General features: G+C 42.3%; 1 protein-coding gene across 2 annotated transcripts in view; it reads left to right on the top strand.

The window, feature by feature from the left end:
- The window catches only part of LOC119649241 (hemicentin-1-like), a 101391-nt gene that overhangs the window by 62716 nt on the left and 17374 nt on the right, over positions 1–21301 (top strand). The window contains exons 24-30 of one of the 2 annotated variants that reach the window (XM_038051306.1): positions 41–181; positions 4440–4556; positions 4627–4997; positions 5064–5211; positions 11129–11249; positions 11313–11812; positions 21158–21276. In XM_038051306.1, coding sequence (XP_037907234.1) covers positions 41–181; positions 4440–4556; positions 4627–4997; positions 5064–5211; positions 11129–11249; positions 11313–11812; positions 21158–21276 — 1517 coding nt within the window. The remainder of the gene's footprint in view (positions 1–40; positions 182–4439; positions 4557–4626; positions 4998–5063; positions 5212–11128; positions 11250–11312; positions 11813–21157; positions 21277–21301) is intronic. The other variant, XM_038051307.1, reaches the window with a different exon arrangement.

The raw sequence follows: 21301 nt of genomic DNA on the forward strand, positions 1-21301 counted from the left end.
AATAAGGATAAGGATGTCACTAATTAACTTATTTTGCTAGAACCTCCGAAAATTATTTCCAAGTTCGACACAAATATTCACGTGAAGGCAGGAGATAGAGATTCACCGATAACCTGTATTGCAAGTGGGAAACCCAAGCCGATGGTCACTTGGTATAAAGATGGCAGAGTTCACATAGCAGGTTTGTATTTTTTTTTAAATTACGGTTTAATGCGTTAATATAGTAAAAATAGTATACTTACACAACTAACCATATCGAAGTTTACGAAAAAATACATGATCAACGATTAGGAGATGTCAACTTTCTTTTGTTTTTCAGGCTAGAAAATTAGAATTTCTTTCAATGTTACGCGTCTTATGACTACAACAAGGGCGACAGCGTATCGGATTCATACCAATTAAAACCACGCTCACTTTTTCGCCTATATCCGTGGCGGATCACTTTGAATTGAGCTCTGGAGTTTCTTTGGATCGTGGCCATTTCGGCGTTTACTATTCTCCTCCATGAACCTCGAACAATGGAAAATGATGTGCTCCTCCGCCCTCCGATGTAACAGCACATTCGAGGCAGTCGGGGACCTCTTTCAATGCGCGACGACGCAAATACTTCCTGTACCCACCGTGTCTCAAAAAGCTGTGTCACGTGGTAATTCAATTCTCCGTGTTCTAACATGGCTGAATTCTGAATACACGAGATTAGTGTATTGGTCTAGAGACCCAATTCGGAATCGTCATATTGTTACTGTTATCTCATATATAATTCATTTCTAGAGGCTCTTCGGAAATTTGCTGTCAATTTGGACTGATTTGTGCAGATTCTCTAAGAAGATCCACGGGTATCATTCCCACAATGGTAAACACAGTCTCACCCGATGATGTCCCATACGCATCGCACACCCTCAGTGCGATTAGCCACTATGCCGAACCCACTTTTCTAGCTGGAGATGTACTAGCTTTTGCTGCCTTCTCTTACGCACTGTCTTAGTGCTCTTTGAAACTCGTGGTATCAATTATTACCCCCAAGTATTTATTGATCGATTTTGAAGCTCACCAGTTACTACCCGCATAATAAGAATATAGTTTTTCCTGTGATTAGGCAAGATTTTTGTCCGCCAGGTGCGGTTTTACCTCCAAATAGCTCCTTGCCTTGAGGTAGTTCGCAAGTACAGTCGATTGTCATCATTATCAACTGCGCAACAACCGGTATCCGGTCTATATACATAGTTGCCCCTCACTTCTTGGCGGGGTATAGTGCTTCAACCACACCTACGCGCCACCGCTCGTGGTTACTTGAAATGCGCTTCAGGTCCCCCAAAGACTACCGAGACTCGTTCTCTACTGTTATGTGCCAAGTGCCCTTGGGGCGGCCCACTTATCGACCATCTTAGGAGAGTCGATTCCACTGCATGGCATAGCCCGCAATACAATCGTCGCCCCTCTTTTATGAGTGACCTATCCACTATCACGTCTGTCTTCGGATCACATCTAGTTCGATGCCTTCATCGGCAGAAACTATGCTTCCTAGATATACAGATTTATCGACGCTTCCGATGCTCTGCCCGTTAATGCAGATAGGGAGAGTGCAATGACCAGTCAGTTTATCTTCAGTTGAACTCTACTAGCCTCTCATTCTGAATTCGGTACCATTTGACCAAGGTTGATGACTCGGTGAGAGGGCCAACAGACGTCATCACCGTAATTGAGGTATTTGAGGAAAGATGTCATCGTCCATTGAATTGCTCCACGTCCTCCGAACAAGGCAGTGTGAAGAACGTCATCGATAACAAGAACAAATAATATCGGTGACAGGATGCAATTCTGGCAGACTCCAGATTTCACCTCACTGCAACACGTGACATTTTGCGCCATCATATGTCGGTCTGATAATAGTTATTAGTTTCTCCGGAATGCTCCTCCTACGCAGAGTACTCCAGATACACTCCCTGTTCACACTATCGGAAGCTTTTTCGAAATCGATGAAAAGCAGGTGCCGCGAAGATCTGAATTCCACGCACTGCTTCAAACTGCTCCGTAGCGTGTTGATGTAGTCAATACTGGACTGCGCTTCACGTCCGCCATCACTCGCAGCAGTCAATAGAGAATTCAACCTCTTCCGTTCATCGATTCGCTTCCACGATTCCGCAGTCAGCCAGATTTTATGTGGCAGGCGATCTGTGCAACACTCGAGAAAAGTGCATTTTTAATGGCGGTCCAATGCTCATCGATTTTCTCAGGCGTGTTACTAAGTACCGCTCGATCAGCAAGATAGTTCTACCACTATTGAGCGACAGCTGGGTTATACAAGCTGTGGATATTGAACTTAAGGAGTTGTAGTTCCCCAACCCTGCGGAAAGCCACGGACGCAAGCAAGCGAATGTTAGCGACCATAAGATGGTGATCCCTTTAAAGGCCGACGTCTACGCCTCTCTGAGTGGAGTTCAAGCGGATAATGCCTTTCGCGCTTATATCAGCATCGCCGATCAACTTTTCCAGGGCTAGGTTAAAAATGATGTTGAACGGTCTGGAGAGTGACCGCGCTCCTTTGATCTGGCCTCGCAAATTGGCCGGGGTCAATCAAGTCAGTCTTATCAATTCAGGTGAGACATCGACTCTCTCATGGCCATGTACATTTTTACCCCGGCTGCTCTATCATAGGCGGCCTTGAAGCCAATGAAAAGATGATGCAACTGATAGCCGTATTACAGAAGTTTTTCCATCCTTTTCTGCAGTGATATGAGCCGATGTTTTCTGGGCGTATGGAGCTATCCGGCCTAGCAAAATAGCGGAGAATATCTTATATATGGGGTTCAGCAACATGATTCATACCTATATAATTGCTGGACTGCGTGTTATCCTCCTTTTTATTTATGGGAAAGATAACGCCTCTTTGCCTGTTATTAGTCGTTGATTCGCTATGCCTCACATTGAGTATAAGTTAATAAACCGCTTGGTGTGTGGTCGCCTCCATATTTACCCAGTCCGACTGTAATTCCATCTACGCCTGACAGCTTATCATTCTTAAGCTGGTGCCTGGTGTCTATCTGCCGTCTTCAGTTGGCTAGACTGCCAACCCGCTGGTATTTTGGTTGGTAATTTGTGAGTTTGATCTTAACTCCAAAAATTGAAGTAGTCTGTTGATTTCTGTGGGAAATGTGGATACATTGGGTGACGAAGGCAGGTATAAGGAAACAATTGTGATATTAAGTTGAAGGTTCTTAGTGCAAGAGCTATGATGATGTCATTGACCGTTTGATATCTTTGGAAAGAAATGTTGTATCTGAACGCGATTGTGATGACCCAAACAGGTCTAGTCTGAGTTTCACAATGGTATTTAAACCAAGAATGAAGAAAAAGCTACTCTTTTCATCGTAGTTCAAAATTTCTACCAATATCGCTATATCGGCGTTAATATTGTTAACCTAATATTCAAGAGACACTTTATTTTTACGTAGATTTTGCATATTATGTCGAAGGATCCGCACTATTCACTATTAAATTACTGGAGCTTTATCTGCGGTTTTGTGGAAAATATTGTGGCTGGATTTGAACTCCTTCTCATTTCGTTTATCTGCAACATCCGGTTTAGCAACTTTTGGTAGTCATGTTGTCAAATTGTTCAGATGGTTATAGGCTGGATCCCCTATAACCAAAACCTGGGTAAGGTTTTCTTCTCGGTGATGTTGATACCCTTTTTGCTGTTTCAAAACTAAATACGTAATTCTGCAGGCTCTCAAGCATTACTCCTGAAAGGAAAAGTCAATTTTCTTTGCATCGGTGATGCCATTTAATATAACGTATTTCACCACTTAAAAAAATGGAGACCATCCACGCTTTTCGTGGTTTCGTCTGGGCGAAAAATCTTATCTACCAACGCTGGAAGGGATTTTTTGAAGATGCGTCCGTCGTATCGAACTACCTGCACGTCACTTCCGTTTTGGAGAATCCTTTTAGCAGGGGCTGAAGCTGTGAACTTGGACATTTTAGAGACACGCATTGTCGAAGCCACTGATGGATACTGATGAACCAAAGCAGAGGCTTCCACTTATAATCGGCACGTTAGAAGCAGAAATGGCCCTTTTATTCGTTCAGAAGAAAAACTACCGATATAGGCTCAGCGACACTAACTGAAAGAACTTAAGTAGCAACAAAACTCAAGTTTATAATTCACGTGGAAAATCACGTGTTGACCGGCGCTGTCAAATCTGTGAAAAGAGAAAAAAAAACACTGGAAAATATCATCACGCCACTAAAATTTGTTAATGCTGGGAAATTAAAAAAGAAACACCACGCTCTGTACACAACAGTGGCTGGAAAAAAAAAGTGTGCAGGTCTTTTATCCTTAAGATATCTTTATATCTAGTTAATCTTCATATGAAGCTTATCAGCTGCGCAATGTTATTCAATTTTATAAACTCGGTTGGTTCTCTTTTATATTTAAGGTCGCATCGGAGAGAATTATCTGAATGTGGGATCATATATGATCTCTGGTAACTATACCTGCGTGGCGAAAAACGTTGAAGGAGAGGATGCCAGCTCAATTCAAATAACGTCTCAGGGTAAGGCCAAACGTTCAATATTTTCTAACCACTCTTGCCTTATTGAAACTAAAACATTTTCGATTCGCAGGACCGCCCCTTCTCAGCCCCGGAAGTCATCTGACCAAGCACCATTTTGAAGAATACTCAGATATTAGCCTGCTTTGCCCATACTCCTATGCAACTGATGTGACTTGGATTAAGGACGGTGTTGAATTTAGTGGAAGTCCATCCGGAGACGTTGAACTTTATAATAAGGTATTTGCTAGACCGGAGGATAGTGGCACTTACACTTGCGTAGCTTGGAATAGATTTGGTGACAGAAATTTCACGCAAAAAGTCACAGTTTTCCCAACATTTGATCCTTACGTGAATGGTGACTCATATAATGATATAAAACGGGGTTTGGTCGGACACGATTTGACATTAGATTGTCCTTCTGCAGGGGATTATGCTCCACGGGTAATTAAGACCTTATTAACAAAGAATAAGGAACATATAAGTACAGTATTGATATTGATTTTTTAGACTAAATGGATACACAATGGACGAATTATTTCAATGCGAAATCAGCTTACTCTGGCAAACTTAAAATTTAATGACACTGGCAAGTACGAGTGTAAGGACGTCGAGGAGTACGGCTTAGTAAATCGAATATTCTTTGTACTTGTCTCAGGTAAGATATTAGGGCCTTAAGATTACTAAAATGAGGTTTATTACAATCGAATTCTGGTAGTGTCTTAAGGAACAATTAACAGTGGTATTTGCGAGTTTAAAATACTTTATGTATACACTAGAATCCGGATATTTCGATATAATATTGCAAGTACGGTTTAATTCATTACTTTAAAAGAACGACAAAATATTATTTGAGGGTTTGAGGATCTGTGGCAACATAGAAAAGGGTCATTGGGCGCACATTTCTAATATTGGGGTCTGTTTTTGTCGGAAACATGGAGAAACCGATTGCCAAATTACCCGGTTCTTCACCGGTCACGGTGGCTGCTACAGGCAGTATCTGTTCCGCTATTGGTTGGATGATTCGCCGAGTTGTGCAAGATGCGGTAGCATACCGGAGGATCCAGAGGATTAGATGTTTCACTGCTCAACGTTCGCAATGGAGAGCGTTGGGCAGCAGCGTGAGCCTGAAGTATATAATTGCAATGGTGAGGTAGAGGAAGAACTGACTTACGGTTTCTTCCGCAGGAGTTGCTGAAAGAGGAAATAAGGAAGAAACCGGAAAGGAGCAGAAGGACGGGGGCTTAAAGTTGAACCCACCATGTAAAGTAATACCTTAATGGTGGTCCCGCGGCATTGGGATTAGAGAAATGGCAGTGGTTTTTAGTGGGGCCGAATCAAAATCAAAGTAAATTCTAAGTGTGGGTGATCTAACAGTGAGACTTCCTCTAGCACTCGCTGGTTTTTAATCAACTCAATCATTTTAGAAGTCATAGTTGTCTTTACCCTCAATTACTTGACATTTCCCTGGTCGATAAACAATGGGGTAAACTCCATGTTCGGAACCATGAGAATAGCTGAAATGATGAAATAAAATAGCTTCTCCCCTATGCGATTGCATGTGCTGCCCCCCAAAAAAAGCTGTTGAGCATTCTACTCACAACCATTTAGGAATTTAAGACCGATTGACTACTCTATATATCCCTTAGTTGTTGCTTTGGTGAGACAGCTATGATACTAATTGTTAACCTGGTCTTATGACAGCTATTACCCCCTGCACACAGAATAACCTCATGATTGCCTCTAACAATTTTGATATCAAGACGCAGGGTCTCCGTCTTAAGGATCTCCCGTTGTTGAAGATCCTCCTCTTCTTCTGCAGACCTCGTCACGTTCAGAAGTACAGTCGACTCGCTTTGGTCGGTTGCGCCAATTTTGAAAAAAAATTTAAATAAAATCTATCAGGCTCGCTAGACTGATAACAGGTTGAGTGTATTGCAGTTGCCATTGTGTTGTTGTTCGAAATATGACTCCAAGTGGTTCGAATCTTTAAATACATGAAACAAAAGTGTCCATCAGTCATTTCATCAGTCCATTTACTATGGATTGACTTATGGTAGACTGATGAAATACTGATCGTGTAAGGTCGGCCTAAGCCTTTGAATGTCAATATCACGCTAATTAAGTCCCGGGCTCCGAGCGGGGACAAAAAAAATAATACAACAGAGTTTTAGGTTTTTCTTTGGAATATTTATTCCGCACAATAGTATATACAAAATTAGATTTCTTATATTTATGCATTCAGAAGTGGTGACTAAGCATTTGGCTGCTTACATTTTTCCAGAAATGTGGCAGATTCTTTCCAGACGGTGTCTTGTTTCTTCACGTTTAAAGTTTCTGTATCTGGCGGAGTAGATACAGGCACGTGTAATTTGTTTTTATGGTTTATGTGTGTTGACGCATACATAACGCATACATGCTAGGTATAAATGGAACAAATGTCCACCAGCTGAAGCGTCCAGCTTCCGGTTTCTCAACTTGTTTTGGCTTTCGATTGGCTTCCGGTTTCGAAATAGAAAGTCGGCAGCTCCTTTTGGAATGAGTTCAGTACTTGGGACTTTATGAAATTTGATAGTCCTCAAATTTCCTTCTGTTTTAGTCGCTTTCCAACAAAAGGAGCAATATTTTGGTACCAACTACAATTTGGTTATTCCTTCCATCTTCTCCATGAAATACCTAGGTTTTGGACATTCATATTGACTTAATAACACTTATCTCTGTGCTGTTCAACAGAAAACACCATCTGACGTATCATACCCCCAGAAAAATAGACAAATATATGGGAAACTAGCATGAGTTTTCGCTATTAAGCAGGCTAATATAGGAACATCTAAAATCATTTGAGCACAACAACATATTCAGCATAATCCAGTATTCCTGGCCCATTGTTGGGTAATGGCGTATATCCTGGTGATGCCAAAAGGAGTTACTTTTGCAGACATTTAGTATTTAATATCGTATTAAAAGTGTTGCTTCGTAATACAAGTGGGTGTTTGTGGACTCCGAAGAACATTATTCTTAAACATACGCGAAAGCCTTCACTGACGGCCGAAATACCTTGTTATACTCCTCTCTGAAACTTTAAGTCAGGATCACAGTTTTAGATTAGATGTCATTAAGTGAGAATCTCTTCTATTAAAAAACCACAAAACCTTATAACCACAGGTTACCAGTAGAGACTAGTGGTTCGAAAATATCTAGAAGACATTCGCGAAGGTATTTATGTGGTTTAACCAACGGCGTTGAAGGAGGCGCCTGCTAGCCTAATAACTCACCATTCTCTATTTATATATGTAGATGCTATATATGGTCGCGACTTACCCCAATTACGCCCCCCGCCACGCGCGGTGCGGTATGCACTTCCAGAATCAATGGATTCTGCTGTATCTTTTAGTTCCTCGACCAGCTCACTAGCAAATCTTCTTTATCACAGCGCACACTACGCTAAACTTTCGTGGATTTCGCTCGGTATCGCAGTTCGAGCACGTCACGCCGTTAATAGATCCTTCAACGACTTCCGTTCATCGATCTGCTTCCATGATTTCACAATCAGCCAGATCTTATGACGCCTCTGGCTGACGACCTGCGTAACACCCGAGAAAAGGAGATTTTTGATAGCGACCCAATGCTCATCGATATTCTTAAGCAGATTAGCCAGTGCAGCTGCCGTCTGATCGGAAAGATAATATCTGCACTATCTAGCATCTCCTTTTATTACACACATCCAGAAGACCACCCTGGAAGGTTGGGGTTCAAACCTCACTGGTGACAGTGGGATTTGTATCATGATTTGACGTCGGCTCAGCTGTGAATGAGTACCCGAATCAAATCAGGATAATAATATCGGGCGTGCGCAATGCTGACCACATTGCTTCCTAGAGGGTACTGTAATCCTGTAGTGTAGCGTTGCGGTCTTGAATGAAGTGCTCTAACACACTTCAAGGCCCTGATCCAATTTTATTGTTGCACCAAAGATTATTATTATTATTATTAAAAAATGTGCCAAAAGGGTACTAAATTGTACTTTTGAGTGAGCAGCTCTGTACTTTCATTTTGGGTCACGTCCATGTATATCTTTTAATGCGACTACCAATATTGTTTGTACACAGCGAAAAATGTTCCAGGAAATTGGAGGTTGAAGAACGCACAGCTTAACACGTATCAGACGATACAATAAAAACACCAAAACATTTATTCCCAGGTAATACAAAAGGATTGAACAACAAGAAAAATGAACGTATTTTAATTGAAAACCAACGAAATGCGAACTTCTATTTTCATTCCAATATTATGCATTCAATTAGGGCTGTAAAGCGACCATTCATCGGATTGGAACGGTTTTGGATCACACTGAGGTAGATTTCGTCGCTAATCGGAATCGTTTCTAGAAGAGTTGTCGCGGACATATATAGTAACCAATCTCGTGGCGAAATGGAAGTGTACGTAAGGTCGTTATCCTACTGGAAGACTAACGGACGTTGTATGCCAAAGGTGGCGTTTTCTAACAAATTAGGACACTAAAGCATACTTCCTTTTCATGTTCTAGTCAATAAATATCAATCTACTCACTTGTGTGAAGCCCCGCGTTAACTGGTCCCCCACCATGCTTAACAGTTTTAAAATCCGTGTTGGCTTTTAGCCGCACACGGCTTTTTTCAGTGTGAAATAAACATAAATGCATTGAAAAAGTAAATATACAAGTTTGTAATTTAATAAAAAAATATTCATTAATTCTTAAGAAATCATCATCAATTTGAAGCAAAACAGAAATAATAGCAATTTTCGAAAATATCAAGCGAGTTAATTGAAAAAAATCCAAATGTCATCGAATTTTCAGTTTTTACTGAGTAGTTTGACCACTAGTTCTATTAACTTTTTGAAAAATGGCAATAAATTAACCAGCTTTTGAAATATCTTTATGCTCAAATCCAACCACCGATGCAAAATGGTTGTTTTTAAGTCCGTTACTGCTAAATACTGGCCACCATTTGCGAAAACACGTCTTGTTAAAATACCCCACAGATTTGCTATTGAATTAACACCTTAACTTCTGGCATTTCAGTAAAAAACAGTATTGATCGAGACGGAAATTTTTTTCCCTGCATTCCTACATGAATACTGTCATTATCTTGCTCGAATATTCCGTAGAAATGACAAACGACCGACGCACCTCCGAAGTGGCACTTCAATTTTAAGTGGTCATTTGCAGGAAGATCCTTCAAATAGCAGTTATGTTCGTCGGGTCCGTCTCAATTTTATTCTGATTTGAAATAATGACATGCCACTTTTCCATACGAGCCATATGATTTTTTTCACAACCCGATCTGACAGCTTTGTGAGAAGATGTACCAGGTGGGCTACAAGTTCGTAAGCGGCTTTTCGGCTGGATAGGTTCTGAGAACGAGACCTGTTTCACTATTTTCGGCACACATTTTGAACTCTCATTCCCCTATGTTTCATCTAATATCAGAAATGAGATCAGTTTCGGAAAGTACTAATTGAGCCCTTTCATTTGATACCGCAAATGACCATACTCTGTGAAAAAAAATAAATGTACACCCCCTTTCCGCATGTACTCAATACAAAATGACGCCACTCGTTGCATGTAAAGGGACAGTCGGCTCAGCCGTTTTCGAGGAAATCAACTGTCGCAGACCGACAAACATTGAACCGATTTTAATAAGCTTTGGTTTCACGCAAATATACATACGAGTGTACTTCCACCAACCTTTTAAAGCGCGATTTTGAAGCATCATACGCTCACAGATTCTATGAAGGTCAATTGCCGTTAATCTTAAATGAATCTTAACAATACACAAAATTAAGGTAAATCTCTGTTGATGGTTTCAAGTTTGCGGAAGCAGCAAGCATCTGAACGTGGCTTAAGATTTTTATAACATGCGATCGATTATGTTGTCATTCATGAAACGTAATATTGCCGGATAGTAACTTTGTTTCGGTTTGCGTTGAAAAGTATCTATCACAATTATTATTATTTCCGCTAAGACCGTATTTCCCCATCCCATGCACGAGCAAGGTATTGTCAGAGTCCATCTTGGCATTCAGATCACCCATCCTCGTCAGAATGTCGCTTTTAAGCACTTTTAAGAAGTCTCCCTGAACTTCGTAACCTTCTCCACTACATCGGAAGTCACCGCATTGTACAATTATGATACGTGTCTGCTACCACTCCGCTTTCCAAATGCCCAGAATCCCACCGTCTTGCTTCATTTAGACTTAGAATGTCTGGCTTGTATCATTAAAATTCCTGCTCAAGTTCGAGAAAGCAAGAATTCTGAGGACCCTCGCTACCGCTAAAGTGGAGCGTTCGCACATTTCAGAAACCATATATAATCCGTTTTTGATAGCCAAATGTCGAGGCCGTGAGGCCAGTTCCTATCGGTTTCGATAGCAGTGAAATTTCGAAAGATGCAGTTTGCTAGCCCACAAATTTCTATCCTTTTCAATCGCTTCTTACGACAAGTAGGATACACTTTGAGTGTGTTTTTAAGTCCCAACTAGCAGAGCTAACTCTAAAATATGTTCTCTTAAACTGGATTTCTTTGAATCGGCAGGTCCACCAGAAAGTCAAATGCCTGCAACTAACTGGCTGGCCGTAAAAGAGGGTGAACTGGTTGAACTAGAATGCTTAGTCTATGGTGAACCGATCCCAAAGATAACGTGGCAGCGAAACAAGTAATGAAGTTGATTAACATGTAAAGCAATTCATTCATTGATTGTTTTATTATTCTTTTACAGCAAGACCATCGACGAAAATGACACGATTTTAGTATCGAATGCCAGCACAGAAATGGCGGGCGAGTACAAATGCTCTGCCTCAAATGAGTATGGAACAGTTGAGATTTTGCACCATGTTGAAATTCTACGTAAGCCCAAAGTGAAAGTGCTAAATAACAACCTAAAGATCCGCGCAACGGATGACATATCGCTGAATTGCGTTGCAGAAGGGAATCCACTTCCAACTGTCATCTGGACTTTGAATGGTATTAAGTTATTGGGGTCAGATGTCAAATTAAAAATTCCCAGGTCAGGATATCAGTCCATTGCACTGGATGGAAAAAATGTTATCCCAACCCCCGCCAACGCAAACTTTATTAGAGGGAAACTAACGTACAGCAAGGCGAAGGCAATATTAACCATTCAACTAAAGGACAAACGGAAGGAAGCAGGAACTTTTATTTGTCATGCCATAAATGCACTTGGATCTGAGCAAAGTGAAGCCACGGTTGACATCATTGGTAAGTTTTTATACTTTTACATTTCGAGCTTGTGATTGAATAATTTCCCTTTCTAAGGTATTGTGGAATTTGTATTCCACTCCATTCCATTCCTTATCAAAATCGGTTTACTGTCTGGCTGTCTTTTTCGACTGGTTGTTTACAATAAATAAAATGGGATATCACTGATCCCGAGAAGCTTTCATCTTCATGCCAGAACAGTGCTTCACTCCTTTTCGCAGGTCTGCTTTTATGCTCCAATTAACTTGGGTTTCTTGGGGACCTGATGAGGATAAAAATCCAAGTCGTTTAATATTATTAGCTTTTTAGTAGCAAATCAGTTTTTGGCCTTTTTGGTACCAATCCTTTACCTGACTCATTTTTTTTTGTATCTTGAGTAGGAAGCTCTCTCTAAAGGTTGTCTCTTTAATTGTGCGGATAACCTCTCGCTGATTACGTGCAAGAGAATAGGTTCATTGCCCAAATTGAGGATCTGCAGTTCAGTTCCTATTAACTACTCTATTAGTCTCGATACTCTCGCGTTGATATTGAAACTTTCCTAGAGTATATGGTGGGGTTTATCATCGCATCCTACTATCATCCCCGCGCCTTTCCTTTTGGCATATTGAGTGGTCAAAGGGTAGTTTAGGTCCCAGGGTGGAACATGGATTGGTACCCATGGTGGAGCATAAAGCCTGAATCAACACCAACAGCTCTACTACCAAACCCTATCTCCACCTCCACGTGGTGACCGCTGGGAGCTCCTTCTTAACGAAAAGCTGCACACTGAGAAGGATGAAGACGAGACTCCCGTGTCTAAAAACGGGATAAATTGTGCCAACTGGTCCTCCAGGTTGGGGGTTGCGTAAGGCTGACAACCCTACACGGCAAACAACTTGTTACGAAACCACAACAGGAGCCTCGGACTGGACGGATAACACAACGACGAACCCGGCAACGATAAGGGAATAACGATTTGCGCATTTTCTCATGGAACGTGCGCTTCTTGTACAGAGGCGGAGCTGCCAAAAAGCTAGCGGATACCCTGTCCCAATATAGGGCCGATGTAACAGCGTTACAGGAGATGCGTTGGACAGGGACCGGTTTCCTGAAGAAGAGCCGCTACACCATATATTATAGTGGTCATCCAGTAAACCATGTGCTCGGAGTAGGTATCTTAGTCAGCCAAAAAATGAAACCTGCTGTTATCGGCTTTGGAAACATGAGCGAACGGCTATGCACTCTTCGCCTGTGAAACAAATTTAGAAATATAAGCCTCATTAATGTTCAAGCCTTACAGAGGAAACTGCAGAGTCGGAGAAGGATACCTTCTACGAGGCAGTAGAACCAACCCTGGAAGCCTGCGCCAGATATGATATCAAAATCATACTAGGGGAATCTTAACAGCCAAGTAGGAACGGAGCCCATATTCAGGCGATACGCTGGCTCCCATAGATTACACCAAAATACAAATGACAACGAACTGTGGATTACACAATTAGCAGTGTCACACGAAATGGTTGTTAAAAGTATCTGGTTTACGCGGAAAGCGGTCTACAAACAAACATGGGCCTCTCGAGACGGGACCATTTTCAACTAAATTGACCACGTGCTGATTGAACGCCGTCACCTCTCAGCCTTCATGGATGTTAGAAAATATAAGGGGAACAACATAGATTCGGATCACTATCTCGTTGGCATGGTGCTCCAAGCTCGAATAACAACACCGCCCATAATTCACTCTGACAATCGGATGAGAGTTAACACTGAAGCCATTCACAACACAGCCCTCCGCAACACCTATAAGAGGGAAATTGATGCCGCAGTAATCGCAGTCAACAGAGATCCTGGAAATAAAGCATCAACAAATGATCTTCGGAATCACCCGAAGAACGTTATCATAAATACGGTCACACACGTACTTGGCCCCAGCCGCAAAAGGAATCGACACGGCTGGTTTGACGATGAATGCAAGCTCGTGGCGCGGCAGGGTTATCGAAATTTATTTCGAATGTTGTTAAGTCGATTGAGGGATGCCACCACCAGTGTTCTCCCTAGCGTAGTCGAACCCGCCACGAGACCGTTTAAAAAGAGTAGTAGGCCTTTGCCAACTATTTTGACATAGTATTAAATAATTGAATAATTAAGTAAACTATGCCAACGACAACAGCAGAGAGCATCTACCAATCCGCAGTTATATCCTTTTTGCAACTGAATGTAATCAGACTATTTACGTGTTTTATATATTGTATATTGTAAGAAGTAATTTTAAGTTTATGCTAACTACAACATCCAATAACGAAGCATAAAATAATATGCGACTAGAAGCAGCTGAAAGCTAGCAACGGAACGAAAGAATGCTGCATAACGAATAATGTTGCATTCGTGGGCACGCGCGGAGACTTATCACAAACTCCGGCGAGAGGAGAAGCTACTTCACAGACGGAAAACGGAAGCCTGGGAGAACCAACAGGTCGGTGAACTTGAAAACTACAGGGAACAACCGCACCAAGCGCTCAAGTTTTACCAACAAGTCAGCAGGATGAAGCCTTACACACCTCGATGCTCATTCTGGTGACAAAAAGAGGGAAATCTGATTTCCGACAGAATGGGCATATTGGAAAGGAACCAGAACATTGGCGAGTTGAAAGTCCCGCCAACTGAAGACGACGGATAAATATTGCCAACACCAAGTATAGAAGAAATAGTCCCTGCAATTCATCGGCTTAAAAATCATAAATCACTAGGAGCCGATGGAATTACAGCCGAATTGGTTGAATATGGAGGCGACCAGTTATACCAAGTGGTTCATCAACTTGTACTGAAGATGTGGGACAGACTTGGCATTATCTGTCTCATACATAACAAGGGAGATATCATGCAGTGCCGCAATTACAGGGGTTTCCCGTTGCTGAGTACCATCAATAAGATATTCTCCGCTATCCTGCTAGGCCGGATAGCCCCACTCAGAACATCATTGGCCCATACCAAAGAAGCTTCAGATAAATCAGCAACAGATACGTACGTACGGTAAGAGATAGAAAAACTGCTAGAATATGGACATAAGTTGCATCATCTTTTCGTCGACTTTAAAGCCGCCTATGATTACATAGCCTGAGTAAAATTCTACACGGCCATAAGACATTTCGGAATCCCGACGAAATGGATAAGATTGACCTGGCTGATCCTAACTAATGTGGGAGGCCAGATAAAAACAGTAGGATCACTCTCAAGACCATTCGACATCAACAACGGTTTACGACAAGGGGATGTCCTATCACGCGTCCTCTTTAACCTGGCCCTCCAGAAAGTGATCCGTGATGCTGAGGTAAATGCGAGGGGTATAATCCTCTTTAAGTCCACCCAACTACTGGGCTATGCTGACGATATTGACATCATGGGTAGAACGACCCGAGGCATACAAACTGAATTCATCCAGATTGGTGGCAACGTCAGCACCAAAAACCAACCAACCAACAACATCAAACCGTACTGGTCAAACGGTAAAAATAAAGATAGGAGACTACAATTTTGAGACCGTTGATAATTTCTCCTATCTAGGGTCGATCTCACCAGTCCTCATGTATTTCTTGAACACAGCACAGCAAGGAAAATTGCGAACTCTTGGCCGCGTTCGAGAGAAGAATCCTCCGAACAATTTTTGGCCCCCTATATGAAGATGGACAATTCCGTAGCCTGCATAACGACGAAATCTATGAGTGATATCATGACCGTCCGGTTGTGGACAAAATCTGGTTCAAAAGGTTACGGTGGGCGGGTCACTTAATCCGTATGGATGAGGATGATCCAGCCCGGAAAGTCTATAAATTCAATATCTATGGTAGAAAAAGAAAACGAGGCAGACCCTGCCTAAGATGGAGCAATGGCGTAGGTCAGGACGCCAGACAGCTTTTAGGGATATCGAACTGGTGGACCTCGGGACAAAACCAGGAGTTCCTTATTAAGACAGGCGTAGACCAGATACCAGTTGTTGCGCCGTTGATGATGATGACGATATTGGGTGGGATCTACGTCACAGGGAAAAATAGCAATAACCACATAATACCATTAGTTTCCTGATTAACCGTTGTGGTATTACCATCACATAGATTGTTAACCAAGATAGCGGGGAAGCGGGGTCTGCCTCTTCTATTGGGATACAACAAGTTAGCATGTCTGAAATTAGAGTTTTTCACTTCTGCAACGATTCTTCCATGACGTATACAAATATGTTGCAGCTATTGGTCCGATGCCTTACAGTGGCCGCTTTAGAATGGTGTATGAGAAATATGGCCCTCGTCTGCCTAAGTAAATTAGTTCGAGCAAAACAAATACGTGTTTGTAATATAAATATTGTTACCCATACTGGAAAGCCGGAGGGACCCTCATGTGCTTTTCAGATGTTTACGCTCTACAAAAAACTCGATGGTGCGGTGCCAAAAGCTGCAATAGATGACGCGAACGCGCTAAATCACACTTAACATGGTATGAGTCCTAGGGTGCTTTACGTGAGTACCTGTCTCGTGGACTTAATCCCACGGTCTTCTTAAGACACGGATTGATTTTGTGGCCACAATCAGAGCCCCGCTGTTACAAGCAACAACGGTAGCAGTCTATACCGAGTGCATGGCTCAGCATTCATACTGGTGGATCTCTACCGAACTAAGGAGTACGGCACCCGTGTTGAAACGCAACACGACAGGAATTCTCCTGAAGTATGTGAGTCCAGGGGCTATTCCGGTCCCCATGGTACCCCCGGTAACGGTTTCGTGACTATTGCCACTTCAGATGAGTCCCCGTGCAGACTCGGGTTTGATTGCCCAAATTAGGTCTTTGGAGCATTCGCCTACTGCATCACGGCCGGCAAGCCAATGCGATGCAGCGTCTCCCGGTGCCACCACTATGGAGGTTATCCTCTTCCACTTGATCTTGGTTCAGCTGACAGGGTTGCCGCCCCGTCTTCCTCCCCGCCACCTCTGAGCACACTTAACATGGTGTTGGAATTTCGTGAGGGTTTATGTAATGCCATTAAAGAAGTGGAGCCATTCGATGGCCGACTGATGACACAATTATATCAGCTGATTGTAAGATTCACTTCGTCACCGTATACGCACCGCAGGTCAACCTGATGCCGCGAGAGGTGCCTTCTGGTAACTTCTCAATACAAACAACTGAAAAGTGCCTGGTGATAACTAAATCGGAATTGCAGGCGATCTTAATGCAAATATGGGTGAAAAGGCAGACGGCAACAGGTGGCATTAGGAGAAAAAGGGTTTTGAGCACGCAATGAAGGTTTTGAGCATATAGTCGATATTGCAGACATACGCAACCAGAATACATAATTCATCAAACAATTGTCTCATATTTTATAGTGGAAAGTGGCAGTTCAAATCTCACTGGTGGCAGAGGGATTTGTTATCGTGACTGAATGCCGGATACCAGTCGGCCCAGCTGTGAATGAGTATCTGAGTCAAATGATGGTAATAATCTCGGGCAAGCGCAATGTCTTCTACAGTGTACTCTAGTGTACCGTTATGAATGAAGTGCTCTAACACACTTCAAGGCCCTGATCCAATGTGGATTGTTGCGTCAACGATTATTATTAAAGCAGTCCCCTGTCCTCCATCGCAATCAATATCGACCGCCGATTGTTGTCTTATGAATCAAACTGCCGATAAAACAACGTGAGAAAGGCACTAAAATGGTCTCAATTTCCCAAGGAAAAGAAGAAATTATCTTACTTACACGATTACCAACTATTATGACCCAACAATGTGGCATAGCGATTTCTTCAATGAAGTTATCCAGGAAGGTACAATACCATCTGACTGGTAAGAAAGTACCATAATTCCAATATAGAAAAAGATCAGTAATTCAGGAGAATGTTCAAATTGATGTCCTTCTGGTTGCTGTCCAATGTCATGAAGATTTGAAAGCAGTATTCTCGAAAACCGGGTTTGTCCAGAACTGCGGGACTGCTGACGCAACACACGCTGCGCTGTTAGTCACGAAGATGCACCGTGAGAAGCATCGCCCTCCTTACATTGTATTTCTGCATCTGGAGAAAGCGTTTGACCGCGTACCCCACGAACGCATCTGGTATGTTCTAGGACAACGCCTCATGCGCTGGATTCACTTGTTCAACCACGATCCGATGCGAAGTGTGGCGGGTGTATAAAAACTGTTTCTGTCGGTGTTCATCAAGAAAGCTCCCTCTCACCATTTCTCTTTGCACTTATTATGAACACTATCACACGGTCATCCTACGTCCAGGGCCTTATACACTACTTTATGCAGATGATGTTTTCCTACCGTCTAATAGCAAAGCTGATCGCGAGTAACTTGTTCAAAAATGGACTGATTGCCTCATGCAGCACGGTCTCAGATTGAATCTAAATAAAACTGAATTTTTGGCTACCGATCAACATGAACGAGGCACTGTCATTATCAGTGCCAATGCCTGAACTGAGCGATTTAAATATCTCGGGTCAACGCTATCTCTACGGTTCTAGTGTGGTCTGGTGTTTGCCGACTATAAAAATACAAAGAATTGCGTTTTGCGGTAATAGAGGCGAAGATGTTGCATTGGAATATTAGCGTGACACACCTTTATCAGATCCGAAATGAAGATCGCGATCGATATGGGGTTGCACCGATCGTAGAAAAATTGCGAGAGAGGCATCTTCGATGGTTTGGTCCTGTGATTCGCCTTAGCGAGAATTCACTTGGCAAGATTGGTCTCAACATTGAAGTCAATGGTAAACGACCAAAAGGCCGGCCAAAACAACGGTAGTTTGACACGCTAGATAGGGATTTGAAAGCCTCGCGACAGCATCCAGATCAGGCCTTTTAGACAACAAACTGGCGTAGCGCATCAGGACGAGCCGACCCCGCTTGTGAACTGGACAAAAGCTAAAGAAAAATAAGAAGAAGAAGTATTTCATCATGGTACCTGGTATTAAGTATTCTCTCAGGTGCCTCTACCTACTTTACACAACTGGGCACTGTCTCAGAACAGTCTCCGTGCAGAACCTGCGGACAGTGTCCGTAGATATTCCTAGCTTCGACATCATCATCATCAACGGCGCAACAACCGGTATTCGGTCTAGGCCTTTCTTAATGAGGAACTCGAGGCATCCCGCGCCGAGGTCCACCAATTCGATATCCCTAAAAGCTGTCTGGCGTCCTGACCTACGCCATTGCTCCATCTTAGGCAGGGTCTGCCTCGTCTTCTTTTTCTACCATAGATATTGCCCTTATAGATTTTCCGAGTGGGATCATCGTCATCCATAAGTGACCCGCCCACCGTAACCTATTGAGCCGGATTTTATCCACAACCGGACGGTCATGGTATCACTCATAGAATTCGTCATTGTGTAGGCTACGGAATCCTCCATCCTCATGTAGGGGTCAAAAATTGTTCGGAGGATTCTTCTCTCGAACGCTATAATTTCATAATATAAAAAAGCATTGTATTAAACGGGGCTCTATTCCCACTTTTCACACATAGTTTTTCTTTTAAACTATTTAATAATTTGATCCTGTAAATTTGATTTTCAAACATGGTAATTTTATTCGTTTTGAGAATTTATTTAGAAAATCGTTAATTTGATTTGGAATGGAAGGCGACCTTCATTATTACTCAACAGTTCTAAGCGTTCGGTAATAGTTGTTTGCGTCCTGTCATCACGGTACTCTTGATTGTTGCAATTTCAAACGAAGAACTTCCTCGGCATAGGGGCTAGAGACCCGGGTGTGAGTGTGCTAATGGTAATTGATCACACGTTAAAGATGGGCTGCGTGAATTTGGTGTGGACACCGTTAATTTCAGTTGGAAAATTGTTGATTTGGATCTGGAATTTGGAAAAACTATAGCAACTTAGAAGGAACATTAGCACAGAATAGTCCCAACTTGATATTGGCGTTGAAATATCTGCATTTCCAAATTCTGGATAAAACGCTCTACTGACTCTAGCGCGATTAGTGCGTCGAGTGGCATCAAATTTGTTGCCGCTGTCGGCAAAGTTGACACTTGCGAGGTATATAAATTAATGAACTACTTCGATGTGCTGCCCATTAGAACCCTAATTTTGGTTGTGTCCATCTTCAATTCGACTCTACTTGCCTCCTTTTTCAAATCCAGAGGCATTTGGAAAAGGTCCATGACTTACTGTGGGAGCATCAGCGTGATCGATATATTTGAGGAAATATTCAATGAAGGCTGCAATGTTTTCCGCGCAGGTGGAAGACAGTCCGTATCCTCATGTTATGGTGACTAATTATTTCATTCAGGAGAGGTGGAGCCGGGTTTCATACGGCTAAGAACCGTGGTGAATTGCTTCTGCCACCTCCTCTGCTGCTCATCACCGTGAAAAAGGAGTCGACCGTTAAAGTTTCTCACAAGACGACCGAAAGACTTGCGATCAATTGCAAGTTCTTTCGTGATGAAGTATACGATTCTGAAATCGTTATATATGGCAACATCTGCGTCTATTACCAGCGTTATAATAAATTTCCTTTATTCCCGGGATTTGTCTTCCATCGTACCAAACTCCAGCTAGTCGCGACGATCAATAGAGTCCTTAATCTCTACCATGCGCCAATCCACTTCAAAGTCGCAGTCAACTAGATCTTATGAAGCCCTTTAGAACGCATCTAGCGGCAGCGTTCATCAATATTCTCAGGTGGACTATTCAAGGTATCACCATTTGATTAAATAATTCTCACATTGTCAAACGACAGCTGGATGACACTCGCGGTTAATATTGAACTTCCGGAGTGTAATACAAACATCCAGAAGACAACTCCTAGTACTGGTCGCCAAGATGATTGTTTGTTCGTTGCGGGTCACTTGAAACCCAACTGACTTTAAGACAAACTATTATACATGATGGAAGACTGTGACCAATGACAAGGCCGTGGAAGTTTGAGAAATACACAAACCCCCACCATTATCATTATGGCCGTGTTTCCCCATTACATGACCGAGCAAAGGATTATCAGAGTCTTAGTCTTAGCATTCAGACCCGCCATTACGATCGCAATGAACTCCTCAGAAGTGCGGGAACGCATCGTTCTCCACTACATCAGAAGTCTCCTTTGGAGTATGGCACTGTACAGTTGTGAGGCTTCCTAAGTTGGACTGGAATCTTACAAAGTAGATCTAGCGAAGTAACAGGTACCTATACATAAATCATCATCGTTTATATAAGAAAACGATTCGCTGTCACTTATAAACCGACTACTTTATTGTTAAGACTACCCCTAACGATAGGCTAGTTGGCTGTCGTAAAGGGCCAGGAATGTAAAACGAGGATAACACAGAACGGTATTTTCCATATAAATCTTATCAATAAATTATTACAGAACCTCCACTGCTATTGAAGGACGAATTAGCCTCCGAAATTACAATTTTAGCCGGTCTACCGCTCTTTCTACCATGTCCGTGGAAGGGAGACCCACAAACAGCAGTAAAATGGCAGAAGGTAAATATATTTATCCAAATATATT

The sequence above is a fragment of the Hermetia illucens genome, chromosome 2 (assembly GCF_905115235.1).
Source record: "Hermetia illucens chromosome 2, iHerIll2.2.curated.20191125, whole genome shotgun sequence".
NCBI classification, from domain to species: Eukaryota; Metazoa; Arthropoda; class Insecta; order Diptera; family Stratiomyidae; genus Hermetia; species Hermetia illucens.